The 17,044-nt window shown below is 37.5% G+C and overlaps 1 protein-coding gene across 1 annotated transcript; it reads right to left on the minus strand.

Annotated features, from left to right (window-relative positions):
• Positions 1-16,111: 16,111 nt before the first annotated feature.
• LOC139127674 (carbohydrate sulfotransferase 1-like) lies at positions 16,112-16,738 on the minus strand. Its single transcript, XM_070693584.1, has one exon. The coding sequence runs from the start codon at positions 16,736-16,738 to the stop codon at positions 16,112-16,114; it is 627 nt and encodes a 208-aa protein (XP_070549685.1).
• Between the last annotated feature and the right edge of the window lie 306 nt (positions 16,739-17,044).

A 17,044-nucleotide genomic window follows, 5' to 3' on the forward strand; every position in this document is an offset into this window, starting at 1 on the left:
TTTTGTCGTCTGCTTCACTGGACGTAAAAGTGTGTTGCCGTCACGGTTGGATACTGTGTACGTGTACTGTCAACTTCATCCCCAACTTATAAAAATGCTCGGTCTCGGGCGTAGAATTTCCGACGTATGATCTCGCAAACGACCATTTTCGGCATTTGGGGCTTAGAGTGACGAGAGTACCCCAATAAGACGGATATTTACCAAGCTCGTTTGGTAGCATAGGGTCTTAACCTTTTTCACGTGACACCTGTGGCTGTCGGTTATGAAAACACCTGCTCCGCGATAACTATACTGATTATAGGGCCACTCAGAGTGTGCAAAATGTCCACCAATCAGCTTCGCCTTCGCCGACAATCGGTCGACGTAGAAGTATCCGCCGTGTGTTTTGTTTTAATAGAGAAAGACAGATTAAATGTATTTTAAAATAGAATATTTAAAAATCATCCGCTGATTGCATGATGGATGTCTTTGCTTACGTTGACCTTTAACCTCCTTACAACATTGTCACCGTGTTTTATTTCCGTCTTCTCTCATAGACGGAGACATAGTTTTCCGATGATTCCTTGTCGTCAGTGACTAATTACAGAGTGTTAGTCCTTTGCTTGCGAGACTTCCAGCTTACTGCATTATGTTGCATGTTGTGTAAACAAATTCCTATCACTATATATCGACCTTGGATCGTTGTGTTCATTTCATTGAAAGTCCAGTTATCGGTGAACCAAATATATGGTTGTGAACAGACAGAATTGACTTTTCGGTTATTCACTATTATAAACTATGAAAAAATTAGAAGCCGTGTCAGCTAAATTATTATATTATTTTACGTTTCATCTGTAAATTATTGGGATTCCAGTGGTTGAAAACAATGCTAATTTCTCTGCTGTCGGTTGCTCGGAAGCTGTGATGATAAACGGTTTGCAAAATTATTGCACGAACCTTTCCCTGAACCGAGTACTTCCTACTGTTATACTTGTTGGCGTCAATACTGTCGACCATGTATGACATGCAATGTGACAACAACAGATTCACGATTGAAATTTGCAAACCTGCGCTGGCGATAATTGTCTATGATATCGCTTCATTAATCACATTAGGTTATAACAGTGTGGGAAAGAATGATTCACCGCAAACTATTCACAATAACGTGTACGTGCCATTGACACACTATTGATGCAGAATGATTTCGAGAACCCTCGTTTAGACGGAATGGGCGTTTATATTCATTTAAAATGTAACGAAAAACTTCCTTAAAGCAGGTCCTACAGTATATTCATTGTAAACGCACCCACAAACCCGAATGGAGGTATCAGATGAACTACCATAACATGTAAACAATCTGTCTACACGACATATGTGTCGACCAAGGTGGAAGGTTATGTCCAAGGCACTGCAGGGCCTAGGTAGAAGTCATCAATAGTAATTACACTTTTACATGTAAGTAAACTTTCGGCAGTCAAATGAGGCGAACCGCGATAAACTCCGTTTTATTTTACAGAAGAACGTCCTTGTTCGGAGAGCTAAAACACGTTCATACAATTTATCTGCAAGCCAATAAGGGATGTTACTACAGCCTAGCGACTGTGTGGGTGACATCGGTGAAACTCAATACACTCGACACAGTGTCTGCTGATCAGCAAAACTCAGACGATACGCTCTGAAATACAAACGCCAAGCGTTGTTCTAAATATTTTGTACAAAACACATCGGAAGTGTGAATAAATCTAACCTTACCTTGTTTTAGGGTGACAAGCGGAAAGTTCTCTCGAAAAACGTAAGTGAACTCTGAAGGATTTTAGGCGGCGAATACGTCGTGCTAATCTATACCAACATCTTCTGGGTGTGAATAATGGCTATCGGCTCGGGTCGTCGACATATCCACACAAGCTGCAGAATGGGACTCAACTTTTTGGTCAGTAACTTTGGTTGGTCGGAACTGCGTTCCTCAATGTAATGGAATGGAATGCACAATCCAAGTCATAAATTCAAAAGTTGAACTGCCTCATGTCAGACGATTGTAAATTACAACATTTAATGTCACATTATCTCCTTCAATATAAAAAAACAAATAGCATGTGAATTGATGTAAATAAATCTACAAAACTTAGTGGCTCCATTCAATGGAGACGGGAGACAGGGAAACGTGACAGCATGTTGATCGTTTTTGAAGTTTGTTTTCGATTATTGATGCAAAGCCTAGACTCGTTGCTTTGATATTAACAGATCAGTAAAGAGTGTATGTATGTATGTATGTATGTATGTATGTATGTATGTATGTATGTATGTATGTATGTATGTATGTATGTATGTATGTATGTATGTATGTATGTATGTATGTATGTATGTATGTATGTATGTATGTATGTATGTATGTATGTATGTATGTATGTATGTATGTATGTATGTATGTATGTATGTATGTATGTATGTATGTATGCATGCATGCATGCATGCATGCATGCATGCATGTAGGTATGTATGTATGTATGTATGTATGTATGTATGTATGTATGTATGTATGTATGTATGTATGTATGTATGTATGTATGTATGTATGTATGTATGTATGTATGTATGTATGTATGTATGTATGTATGTATGTATGTATGTATGTATGTATGTATGTATGTATGTATGTATGTATGTATGTATGTATGTATGTATGTATGTATGTATGGATGGATGGATGGATGGATGGATGGATGTATGTATGTATGTATGTATATATGTATGTATGTATGTTCTTTCTGAACGTCTGACATAAACTTGTCAATTTATATCACGTTTTATCACCAGGTTTACCAAATTAAAATAGGTTAGACATAAATAAGAGTCAAGAAAATAGTTTATTAGGTGACTTTATTGAAATAATTTTGAAAATAGTCAGTCACAATTCTCTTGTACATCGTCGCGAAAACATTATGGACGGAAAAGAAGGCTTGAAAGATATCACAAACGATACATGAATCGCATCTTAATGTTAAAATGTGACTTCATAGATCATGTCACATTATATTCATAGATCACTACACTTTGCTGTGTGATATTCTTAAAATATTTTTTCAATAGACTAAAAGTTGCTTGTATGATAAGGCAATGATAGTATCTTATTATAAAAATTAGATGAACTGAGTGTTTGTGAGACTTTAGAAATGTTATTAGCACGGGATGGGGATCGTTAACCGTGAACCTAGGGGTACCAAACTGTGACCCGTAGTGTGAGGTCATTGGTGTCAATTGCTCTAGCGTACAAGCTTAAGTACCATGACGACGTTTATGCGCGCAAGCCAACTTGACAGATTAGAATGACTTGTTCTCGGTGTCGAGTTAGGCTTGCTTTTTTGTGTACATGTCTTGACTGCTGTACTTGGTATTTGTTTTAAAACACCGCTCAGCCCTGTAACATTTCTAAAAGATAAAGGCAAGATAAAGAAACGTGTTTATATCACTAGTAGCTCTTCACCAAGAGGGACAAATGAAGATCAATATGGTATAAGTCAATAATTACATATCAAGGTCCTGTTCAATTATATTTTAAAATTTCACTGATAATTACATTCACGTATGATAATACATATTGTGAAGTAGCAGATAAGTTGAAGGTCGAAATGTGAAATCAAATGCATATTTTTATTACAGACTCTTTCGGCAGAGACATTCTGACGTCACATATTCCATAAGTGAGCGTCCTTCGGAAAACCTTGCGATGAATCTTTCCTCATAAATTAGTCAAGATAATAAATAAAAGATCATTTAATATTCATATCGTGTTTGTTATTGAAAAAAAAAATACATGACATTGTCAAATATTCTGCATCAAAATGACCGGGAAAACTAACTATAGGAAAGCAAAGAGACTGTTCACTGAACACTGTGTGGAGTAAAGAATTGGAAAACAACCAATATACTTTGAAGTTCAGACGAAGTTGTGCGGAGGAGCTCTTCACATTTGTGATGGTGATATTTTGTGTAAATGGACACTGCACGAATCGCTGGATATACCCCGGATTTACGTTTTCGTAACCAGCATGCGTCCTTCTCTTCAGAATGGCATTGGCTGTGTCTGCTGATTTAGACTGTGTATAGAAGCAAACTTATGAGAGTTATGAAGACCAAAAGAGACATTAAGTTGTAGCGTGAAGAACATAGGACAACTGGTAAATTTAACAACCGCATCCGTCTGAACTTCAAAACATATGCACTGCCTTCATCCGAACGGACTTTTCAGTTCCAAGCTTGCTGTACCTTGTTAAGTCTTGCCTTGGAATCGGTCTTTGCTTGGTTGCCCGTGCCAGCTGCCGTACAGGTAGTTTCCTTGGAAACGGAGAATGAGTAGGAACGGTTAGAGATGTGTGTTCGAGTAGTTCAAATTGCATCTTGAAGCTGATACATAGAGGGCGCCGTACACCATGACGGACAACAATTCAATTTAGGGACTGGTCAGTTTCTTCGGCCGGGGGGGGGGGGTGGATTATTTTTTGCCGACGTCAAAAAGTGGCTGACCCCCCCCCCCCCCATTCCAAATTTTGAAAACAGGGTGACCCCCCCTATACCAAATTTCAAAACAGGGTGATCCCCCATGGCGCACGACATAGGTAAACAAAAGGTGGACATAAATTATATATATATATATATATATATATATATATATATATATATATATATATATATATATATATATAATATAGATATATATAATATATATATATATTATATTTTACATTTTACATATATTATATTTTACATAGTCATTTATGTTTTAATGAAATTGTTGACATGTCAGTTGTAAGATAGGAATTTCAAAGTGTCAATCTTAAAGTTTGAATACAGTACATTTTGAATGAGCTGTATTTTGAATGAGCTAAGGCAAATGTATTTCACACTTTCTATGCTTAACCAGATGTCCTGAACTGTTGTACAGAAAAGGATCTCAATCATTAATATCAAAGAGGGAAAAGCAGTGAATCAAAAACTTTGATGGGTGTTAAGACTTTCCTACCATCCAATTAAATCTCCTGAGGAGCATTGAGAGCTTTTTTAGCCAAATCTGATGTGTACAGTGTCTGAGAAGACCTTCTCTTGTAACATTGAAACCATAAAAAGCACAGCTAATAATGACAAAAACTGCCTTTTTAACTGTTATTTTGTTCATAAAAAAGCATCTTTCTACAGAAAACCTGTGACACAAAGGAAAATAATTGCATCGATGGGAAGGAAAGATATATTGTCATTTTTCGATCTCTAAAATAAGTCACTGTATCAAATATATATTGTGAAATATTTGTGCATGTTGCTTTATCATACTGAATTCTCATAGAGAGAATAGAAAAGTATCAGGAATTTGTCATCCTTTTCATATGAAATGCAGATTTCATAATGGTACACTTTCACTTAGCAAACATCAAGATATCTCTGATTTATTAAAGTATGGTGCCCGAAGGGCGCGCCGAAAAATATGAAACATCCTGAAATCTCTGATATATATGCCTTGTATATTAAAGTCATGCACCTGAAGGGCATGCTGAAAAATGTCTGATATATTAAAGTAATGAGCTTGAAGAGCACGCTGAAAATATTGAACACACAGATATCTCTGATGTATTTATGCTTGATATGTTAAAGTTGGGCGTGCTGAAAAATATGACTGATTATTGAAGTTACGCGCCCGAATGGCGCGCCGAAAAATACAACTAAATGATGAAATTTGTGGCTGACACTAACATTTTAGGCAATGATGAGCCTGTTTCAAAATTCAAAAACACACTGACCCCCCTATCACCAAAGTCAAAAACAGGGTGACCCCCCATGAATCCACCGGCCCCCCCCAGGCTGAAGAAACTGACCAGTCCCTTACAGGCACAAATTACCTTGCATAAGCCGACACTTGAAATTCAAAATAGTTGCCACTACTGCGTAAAAATCTATGGGGCAAATCGAAATATTCACTTTCACAAATGAAGGCGACGAAAACTTCACTTACTCACAGGCCTTCAAACGAGCCCCAACAAGCGATAGACCAGAGATGTATTGGCAAAATGTGAAGTCTGAAAATATGTCCCGCGAGGTGCATCCTACTTTTAAGCTTGAAAAACGAGGTGGCACACAAGCAGAAAGAAAATTAAATTACCACAGTTATGTTTGATTGTTGCATATTTGTAAAATCGATAGAAGAAAACAAATGGGACGAGATTTCTTGTCATGAGTTTACGCTTGGAAAATTCAACTTCAGCAGTTTTTGTGTTTGTTCACTACAGACAGAGCTACTGTCTTTTATATCATATCACTGGTTATATTAATATTTCCTTTCAGGAACTGTACATAACAGTCATGTCGTAGTTTTACAAGCCATGAGAAGTATTACAAACGCTGAAGAAATGCAACACAGACTCATCAATTCGTCATTACTTCATGTCACTTAGCGTCTTCTATCTGTCAAACCGAATGAAAGAGTCAACCCTCTCTGCTGAAATATCACGACGAAAAAACCACCTGATTTACGTTTGACGTCATCGTCGTCATATCCGGAGGAGGATGAGGGATACGAGGATGTTTTGAAAGCGAGGCCGCCCCGAGTTTTTTCGCGTTCGTCACTTCATCGTTGAGGACGCAGTACCAGTGAAAGATGAAGACGGCAAATCCCTGAAAAGCCAGGTTGATGTTGTCCTCATTTTCTGATCAACAAAATCAAGAATGTTCTCTGTCATGATTTTCCAAAAATATATGATGCATATTGGAGTTAAGCTGAAATCTACATGGGTGTCAAAATTGTCTGCCTTATCCTTGTAACGAGGCTCCAGATCTTGTTCAAACAGGATGACCTACCTGGGTTGGGGTAGATGATGCTTTTGAAACATAGACCCTTGGGTCTATGTTTGAAATTATTGTTTTATTTTGTAGTTACAAAAGAACACACTATCTGAATGTACGAGAGTCATCTGAATAGATAAGTAAGGTACCATTTACTAAAGAGTAATATATATTATTTGTATCAAAGCCTCTTGTTGCTATACGCCCACTCAATGAAGATTTAAACTATATATGTTTGAATGCTACTACAGGTACACACAGGGGTAAATTGCTAGTATTATCCTGTGAATAAAGCTGAGGTATTATCCATTCAAAATAGTCACCGTTCTCAGTTCTGTATGGCCTGAAGTAGATACTTTGTGGAAGTGAGTTTTGTTTATCTCCATTCTTAAACATATCTCTGTTTTTCTGAAGACAGATTTCTACAAACTGCAAGTTCTTGTAGACAGTTAGGGTACAAAACAGAATGATAGACTAAGCGGCCAGCAAACGTTAGCAGATACTATTACAGAAGAAACAACAAAGAAAATATTTTGACCATTATTATGTTTTACTAAGGTAGTTGGCTTGTTCATCAAAGTATGATTCAAACACTGATTTCAAGATTCAAAAAAATTGAAATACAAAAATCAAAACCGTCAATATGATCCACCTACAATACATTAAAGGGAGGGAAGACATTGCTAAGGGGTCGTCGACCACAAAGGCTGACGCACTGAAAACTTAATTCCTTACTATAGAGCGGTGGGGTAAGACTACAATTCATTCTTCGTGCATCAAATATCTGGTCCAAAGAAAATAATATGGGAAAAATTCAGACCATGAGAAACCATAGCAAATAATAATTTTAATTTTACGAGGAAAATGGAACTTGTACTCACAGTACAGGTTTTCATTGAAATGATGGCAAAATTGTCATATGTGTATTCTTGTGGCAATATTTGCCACTTTTTGATCAAACTATCTCTTCTTTGAAAGTGTTTATCCCATTACTTACAAATTAGGTGCCCAGGTCATTATGAGGAGAAGCACTTCATATATGCTTCAGTATGAGATTGATTTGCAGTCGAATTTCTTAGTAATCATTCTGTAGGAATACTATGTTACTGTACGTGTTTGCTAGCACTGAGTATTTCTTTAAAATGGGAGTGCAGTGTCATTGACAGTTTTTGTTGTACTTTTTATGACATATCATTACATGTTTGTTTTTTCGAAGTCTATATCATGACCATTTGTTTATCGTTTCTGATCACAGCTCCTGGCCAAAATAAGGCACCTATGACAAAACATACAGACAGAAAAAAACAATGTAGATATTTTGTCAAGGAAAGGATACAATAATTCAAATTAAGAGATAGACACCTGGAAAGCGTTAACCATTGTGGTCTAAGAAGGTCACGTGTACAGAAGTGAACATCAAATCTACAGCGATATTTTTCCTTTGATGAGCCCAAGACCTAGAAGTGCGTAGACCTGGAAACTGGACATGTTTAACAACCACGTGTTGAGCAATGAAACTTCATCAGATGAATGATCTGGCTGGTGGAATCAACGTAAACATGTACTCAGAGACTGTAGTGACGGTGATGTAACTTGAAGTAATGGAGGAATTCTTCTTGTATCACTGACAAAAGTTTGTTTATTTTCTTTCTGTACATTTCTTAAATTTTTTAGATTAAGTTATATAAGCTGTATACAATTGAGCTTGTCATTTTCTTGTGGCACATGTAGCCAATGCAGCTGTTCTTCTCACAGTCTGCTCTCTTATTTGGTAGTTTAGTGAAGCAGCAACAGTACACAGCAACACTTCAATTCAGAAAGGCATGTTCAGGGCTAGCAGAAAGCAAGCCTGAGGCTAGTCTTAGGTTGTTTTAGGCTAGATTAAAGCAAGCCCAAAGCATGCCCAGCTTGACAGTAAAGTCTGCATGTCTCATTCTCACCTTGTCTGGGGCCATTGAGTCTAAGGGTGATAACTATCATTGCCACTGAATTACATTTATATGTGATTCCTGCACATTGTAAGAGATAATGTAGTGTTGAAAGCTATTCTGTTGGTCTCGGCCTTGCTTTGGGCTTGTTTTGGGATTATCTAAGTCATGCACAAAGCAGGACTTATTGTACACAAGTTTTGCTGTTTACTGTATCAGGTGTTCGTGTGAAGGTCTCATGTATTCAGTAAAATTCACTTGTTTGGAAAGGTATAGGTCATTTCTTAACAAGTACATGGCCTTGTGTCCTGGAATTATTCCTGTCATTTGCTATTGGAAATTGTAACACATACAATTTCATATTTCTATGCTTTGACCATGACAACATCAGATATCAATAATATTGCCTAGACACAGTGCACAGTTGAACACCATCTCTACAAGGTTTGAGACAGTGTTCAATTGAATGCCGTCTCAAAGAATGCTTGAGATGGCGTTCTATTGAACGCCACCCCAAGCATTCTTTGAGACGGTGTCCAATGGCTGACTTTCGAGTTAGCGGGTTCGCGCATTTTTGCCTCAAGATGGCGCCCTGGCGCACAGCTTGATTGACATTCGGTGGACAACCCACAAATTTGCACTATTGAGCTAACACGCAGACGATAAATATTTGACCTGACCTATTGCGTATTTGTAAACAATGGCAAACATTTTTGCAGAAATGAAAGTTACTGAGCTAAAACTTTACTTGAAAGAACGGGGAATTCCTGCTAGCGTCCAAAAGAAGCCTCAATTGATCAGTTTAGCTCAGAATGCGGCGATGATGAACTTGCCGGTGATTTCTGAACCCGACGACTTAGAGACGTCAATGACGCGGCGGCGAACTGTCAAAGTAGACGACAGGATTGAACTTGAACTCCCCGATGTTCGCGGAATTCCGGCCAAGGACTGGAGTAGTGGTCTTTTTAATTTACCTTATGTACAACTAGTTGATGTTTTGGTTTATTTGAGTGCTGTGTGTCAGTTTGACTGCGGTCGCCTGCGTAAGTTGAAGTCGGAAGACGGGTACCAACTGTTTGCAAAACGACATGTAGTAGAAGTGAAACTTTACGCACACCAGCCGCAGAGCAATTATTTCTATGTCAAAGCAAAAGTTGTTCCACAGGAGAGACAGAAAAGTCAACCGTATGTGACGTGGGTGCTGATTGATAAAAGTTGTAACATTCTGTCCGGTGGCTGTGAATGTGTAGCGTAAGTAATCAATTATGACTTGTTTACTTTTGTGTGTGAGACGTACTGCGTACATGACGAAAAACCCGGGCGGAAGTCACTGTGCACCGTTCACTATTTACATGAAGTTATACTTTTTCTCTAGGCAGGTTAGTTTGTGTTAATGTATATCTGGCTCTGGTTGGTGCAAACTAGAAATGACATGAAAAGGTTCAGTTGAAAATGATACATATTTGCTGCACTGATGGCAATGTTTATTATGGTTGCGTTCACAAATACTTCGGGGGGGGCCTTGAAAACTGAGCAACTTGTCAGGGGTGACTTGAGTTTCACTATTGGTACTACGAAGGGTACCTGAAAGTATAGTGTTAATTAATCACAGAGACATCAAAGTCATGCCAAAGTAAGTTGTGATATATTGCAAACACTTTGCCAGGATTCAAAATGGCATACACAGGTTACACAGGTACACCCATCATGATTCAATGTGAAACTTAAGTGAAAAAGTAATTGTACGGTAATGGGAGTCTCAACTTTATCATGAGTTGGGAGGTGATCTGAAATTTATGAAATGTGTCTGGGGCAATTTGAAAATAAAATAGGTATAATTTTCGAAAATTCCCCCCCTCGAGTGTTTGTGAACTCAGCCCCCTCCCCAAAAACCTGCAAGGCATTCTGTGTAGTTTTTTGTGATCTAATAATATAATGCTAAATGTGCACAATTCATTGTTACAGGGATGATGGCAGATGTAAACACTGCATTGCACTACTGTTTGCTCTGCAAGACTTCAATGAGCGTCACTGTGATAGATCAGCTGAGACATCTACAGATCAACCGTGTAAATGGGATGTGCCTCGCCATACATCAAGACCAATGGAGATATTAGAAATAGACTTTCATCATCAATCCAGACAAGAAATCACTCCTGAACCCACACCACAATATTACACCCCTGGGACAGAGAACCCTCTGCTGTCAGATAGGGAAGTGGAAATTGCAATTTATAATTTATTTAAAAATGAAAGTTTGCATGCTGGTGTTTTAGAGGTGATAGATCCACCTACTAGTCCTTGTACCTTTGATGATGATTCCACTGAAGCACAACCTCTGACACTCATTCAAACTGTAGAAAAGTTTAAAGAAACTGAAAATGGATCTTGTGATGCATTCATAACTTACTTATGTGAAAATACATCAGAGACAGACATAAAGGAAGTATTTCATCTGACGTCTGAGCAGAGTAAAAGTAGTGAGTGGTTTGAATATAGGAAAGGAAGACTCACTGCATCTGTTTTTCACAGGGCTGTTCATTATCAGGGTGGTGATCTGGATAATTATATAGTTAAAGCTGTTGTTGGGGAAGGTACTTTTAGTAATGAAGCGACAGAATATGGAATAAATTGTGAACCAGTTGCAAGGTATTTTTACTTCAATGAATACAAAAAGTCTCATCAGAATGCAGTGGTTGTGAACAGTGGACTCTTCATTAGTAAGGAGTATCCATATTTGGGAGCTAGCCCAGATGGTATTGTTTTGTGTAAGTGTTGTGAAAAGGGTATTTTAGAAATTTAATGTCCATTTAAGTACAAGGATATGTCACTAGAAGATATATGTAGAGAAAATCCCCAGTATAATTGTTTTTTAGATAAACATAACAATGTGAAATTAAAAGAAACATCACCATGGTACTCACAGATTCAAGGACAGTTGGCTATTTCACAGCATCATTGGTGTGATTTTGTCTTGTACACCACAAAAGGTTTTAGTGTAGAACGTATTTATGCAGATGATCCTTTTTGGGAAAATATGTTGAAATCCCTACAATTCTTCTATTTGACATACATTGTACCAAAAATACTAAAATAATAATGAGATGTACTCAGTAATTTGCTGTGTAATTGAAGTAACAATAATGTTACTTTACTTGGTATCATTACAAAAAATATTTACATTACTGCTATGAGTTTTAATATGTCAACTACATATTTTTTGACAAAACATTGGAGAATTGAAATTGTCCTATTTATATAATTTAACAACTCTATTTATTGTATATAAATGTCAATAAATTATTGCTTTTTAAAAATATAATAAATAAATAAATTTATTGAATTAATTAAATAAATTGAAAAATTGTATAGTTTGACTTTTTACACCACTTTAGAAACTTTTACATGTACAAATACTGGCAATACAGTACAGAATATCAATTTGCACTGTTCAATATTAAAATATGAATTATTAAATATTAAAAGTTACAGGATTCAATGTGTATATATCGTTCATAAATATTATTACAAAAATCTCTCTTGTTAATGATATCTCATTAAGGATGTGCAAGCATTACACAGAATTTGTCTCTACCCAGTGGATTACATTGAGAATTGCTGGAAAAGCAACTTCTGCTATTGCCAATGTCATAAAAATTTACACAAAGCTCAGTCAAAAGAAGATGATTCTGATAAAATTCATTTGGAAGTAGCACAAGAAACTCTGGTTGACTTCTTGAAACTAAAATAATAAAAAATTGCCAAAAGTTTCAGATAGTGTCCCTTTAAACTACAGAGACAACCCTGTATCCAGGCCTACACCAATGTTTTTGTACTGAACTTTTAGCCAGTGAATTAACATACTAGTAGTCATTGTTCTTGCCTATATTTTCAATTGTGGTATTTTCAATTTATTTCTTTACAATTGGTGGAGAAAAATTACAAAATATGGCAGCTAGCTTCAACATCTGATTGCTGAGTGGCTTCAACGTCAAGGGCATTACCTGGTTGAGAAGACGAAAGCGCTTAAGTTTCCCTATGGCACGTTCAACATGAATTCTTAGTTTTGCAATGCTTTTTGTTTTTGTTATCTGTGCTGAGTTCAAGCGTTTTCCTTTTGCTGTTTTTGCTGCATGAGTGAATGGAGGAATATTCAGAGTTGCTTTTCTCTGAGTTAGTTGTTTTCTTATTGTAAAACCACGATCTGCCATGATATCATCACCTTCTTCAATTAAGTCTAAAAAACCACTATGATCCGTAATATGACAGTCTGAAGCATTGCCACCCCACAAGTTTGATACAAAAATGTAAATACACCAGAAGGACTGATTGCTACAAGAAATTTATAAGTATTATGAGATTTGTAGTTGCTCCATGTACATGCTTGTGCAGTTGGAGTTGCAGGCTTCTGTACAAATAACTCTGAGCAATCTATTATAGCTCTGGTTTTAGGATATTTTTTTCTAAACACTGCAGGCATATATTTTTTCACCAGTTGACGAGAAGGCCACTTCAAAAGTGGACTGAGAACCAAATGCATATAATTAATCCATGTTGCAAAAATCTGTGACACCCTTGACTCTGAAACACCAAATATATTTGCAACAAAAAAAACCAATAAACCAACCCTGAATCGAATAAGGGTGAGTAAATACTCATCATATTTTGACAATTTCCTTGATGGCCCTGTTTTTTTTGCCCCCATTTTTGTTTGATATGATTTTCTACTTGAGCTTTCTTTTCCACGCCAATATTTAATTTCATTATCTCTAGCATTTAGAATATTAAAAACACCATTAAGAATACCAAGACTTGGCATCCCTGTATATTTAAAAACAGACTTGTCATCAGATAAGACAGTTTCTAAAAATAATTCTTTCCTCAATTTGTCCTTGTCTTCAAGTTTCATTTTCAACTCACTGACTTCACATTCAAGGCCATGCTTCTCTCTCTGTAACATTTGCACTGTGTTCTCAACTTCTGTATTTCATTCTGTGATTTGAGCATCTCTTGAGTTGAAATGATGTTTCCTGTGACATCAGTTAGACAGGCCACCTCATGCACAGAGTCAGTAGCAACATACAGAGGATGACAACAGTAGGTATGGTCACTACTAGGGATGGGATACACTTCCATGCCTGTAACGCAGACACACAAAAAAAATGAGATTAAACCGCTACAATAATAAAGTCTATCCCTGATATATGTTTGATTTGAGTTTACAGTTGGAAAAAAGTTTCAGGATCATGTGTTTGTTGATTTAATATCTGTATGTATACATCTAAAATAAGAAAAATATTTACATTTGAAATATGACCCTTAAACTTAGGGACAGAGTTGCTCATTTTTTGACATTATTTCAGTTATTTTAGTTTTCTTTGAAATGGTAGTTATGTTGACCTGTTTGCTGAAATATAATGCTTAGTAGCCAGTTGTTATAATTCAATTCTTACCCTGCACATGACCATACCATAGGAATTCTACTATGAGTAATTTTTGGTATGTACCAACAAGTAAATGATACTGGAATTATACAGTATGTTCATGTACAGAGTTGTACAGAGTGTGAGTTGAGTGGTGACAACCAGAGATTGAGCCCAGTTCAGCAACAGAAAAACATAACATTTTAAAAGAAACTTAACCAAATTAATATGGGGGGGGGGGGGGCTTAGTCCCTTCAAGAAAACCTTTGCCAGATACAGTTCACTCATATAGCTAGCAATTATATCAGAGATATGGTCCACTACAAACCTTTCCAACACAGCTTGAGTAAACTACATGTTAATACTGTGTTGCAAGGTAGCTGCGTAATACATAGCTGAAACAGAATATTACTTACCATCACAGTCCCTCCCAATATAATAAAGGGTACGTGGTAGGGACTGTGATCCCATATGCATGCCTTTGTATTAGTTTTTTACTGAAAATTATCTTCCGTAAATCCGGAGGGGCGGGGGCAAAAAATAGGAGGCCCCAGAGAGAAATGGTTCAAAGATTTAACAGATTCTGTGTACCTTGTGAGATATTCGAAGCTTTTTCTTCAAATGACACAACTTCAACAACGCCAGTACTATCTACATCACAGGGAAGTACAACGATGTCGGCTACTGTCTCCGGATCATCACTGCCTACGCCGATATCCTCCGTCGCCGTCTTGCATGACACCCGCTTTTCCCCTGCTAACTGTGACTCCTTCTGGCTTTGCAGTTGTTAGGTGGTCGTAAAATGGATGTACCAGGCTTCATATTTCCAAAAATGCTTGGGATAGGATTCTCTTCGCTAGGTTTACGGTCTACGAAATGTTGGGAGCAGATCCGTGTATATTTTGTCGGCGTCCATTTCGGATCACGTCTTATTCGTTTTAGCCACTTTTTTCTCAAACCAGGTTGTTTTTTCGCATTTGGCAATGGAAAAAACGTAACATCTTGCATCCAGGGTATTTTTTTAGTCCGCTCGATGACTTTTTCGAGAGTCCGCAAAGCATTTCGGCACACAGCAGTGAAAGACAGGCATTGTTTACAAATGTAGAACCTGGTCTAAGGTCAGGTCAGATGTCGTCTGCAAATTTGTGGGTTGTCCCACCGAATGTCACTCAAGCTGTGCGCAAGGGCGCCATCTTGAGGCAAAGAAGCGCGAACCCCCTAACTCGAAAGTCAGCTATTGAACTCCATCTCAAAGAATGCTTGAGATGGCATTTTATTGAACGCCGCCTCAAGCATTCTTTGAGATGCCGTCTCAAGCATTCTTTGAGACGGCGAATTTTGCAAACTAAAGAATTATGCAGAAAATTTTAGCAGCCTGAAATTATAAACCGTAAACTCAAACATTTGATACGGACATTTTACAAAATAGTAGTCAATTACAATGAAACTAACAAATTTATCATGTAAATATCTAAAAACCTAAAGATCAGAAAATCCCAAAATAGATCAGGTGTTTACTCTATTAACGTGCTTATGTATGTACTTTACATATGTATGGGCTAAGTATTTTATGCATGCACTTTTGTATGTATGTATGTATGTATGTATGTATGTATGTATGTATGTATGTATGTATGTATGTATGTATGTATGTATGTATGTATGTATGTATGTATGTATGTATGTATGTATGTGTGTGTGTGTGTGTGTGTGTGTGTGTGTGTGTGTGTGTGTGTGTGTGTGTGTGTGTGTGTGTGTGTGTGTGTGTGTGTGTGTGTGTGTGTGTGTGTGTGTATGTATGTATGTATGGATGGATGGATGGATGGATGGATGGATGGATGGATGGATGGATGGATGGATGGATGGATGGATGGATGGATGGAGGTATGCATGTAACTGTGTAACAGTGTAACAATGTGACAAAAATGAACACAATTGCAAAATGTTTTACATTCTTCATTCAAAGAGCATGGGTTCTAATAATGATACAGACGTGTTGATAAGCTCAGCTTCCCGCTTAATGAGTTTGTACCCAAGTGATTGCATGACGTCATTGCAGGCGCTTTGTACCAGTTTTACATCGTCCATGCTTAAATCTGATCTCCAAGCAAGCGCCGTACTGGTCGAGTTCCTTTTCATGTCATGGGATCCCCTCTTTGCGTTCCCTTTACTCTGAGTATTGTCATCGATCCACTTCAGTACGTTTTTGGTTGCTCTGATTCCAAATGTTTCGTAAAGTTCCAAAGCCTTCTGCGTCACGTTCGTCACGACGTCCTCGTATCGTAGCATGATAATTTGTCTCCTCGTCCGCGATTGGGCGTTTCTGAAAACAGCTAAGTTACGCTCAAGCCACTTGCAGTAGTCGTGCACGTTGTCAGGGTGAAGTTGGTAGGTAGTATCGTTCAAAGGCTTGGCGATACCGAGCTCGTACAATGTTTTATGCTTCGGGTTGATAAATTTGAAGTAATTTCTGGACGAGGCGACTGCCCTTGGGTCACGAGCGAGCAGTACCACCTTGAAATCCGTGAAATCGAGAAATTCTTGGTGGAGTATCGGCTTTGCTTTTAATAACCATGACGTCATACTTTAAGCATTGCTGTTTGAGGTAAGAAATTGAGACTTGTGTGCACCGTTTGAATTGTTTACATATCTTTTGCAAAGCCTTGCTTTGCAAGATATAAGAACCCCACCTTCGAAAATGATACACGTGGTAGGTTAAGAAATCACAACGATAGAAGAAGTTATGCAGTAATTCTGTCGCCATATCCCCGCGATAAGTTTCCGGTATTACATTCGTTTTCAGCATATCAGGAACCACTCGCAGCGGCTCTAACAGGTAGAAAACATTCGGGTTCTGATTGAAAAGCTCGCCAATGAAAGTGGAGCCAG

This window comes from Ptychodera flava, chromosome 3, assembly GCF_041260155.1.
Source record: "Ptychodera flava strain L36383 chromosome 3, AS_Pfla_20210202, whole genome shotgun sequence".
In the NCBI taxonomy this organism is placed as follows: Eukaryota; Metazoa; Hemichordata; class Enteropneusta; family Ptychoderidae; genus Ptychodera; species Ptychodera flava.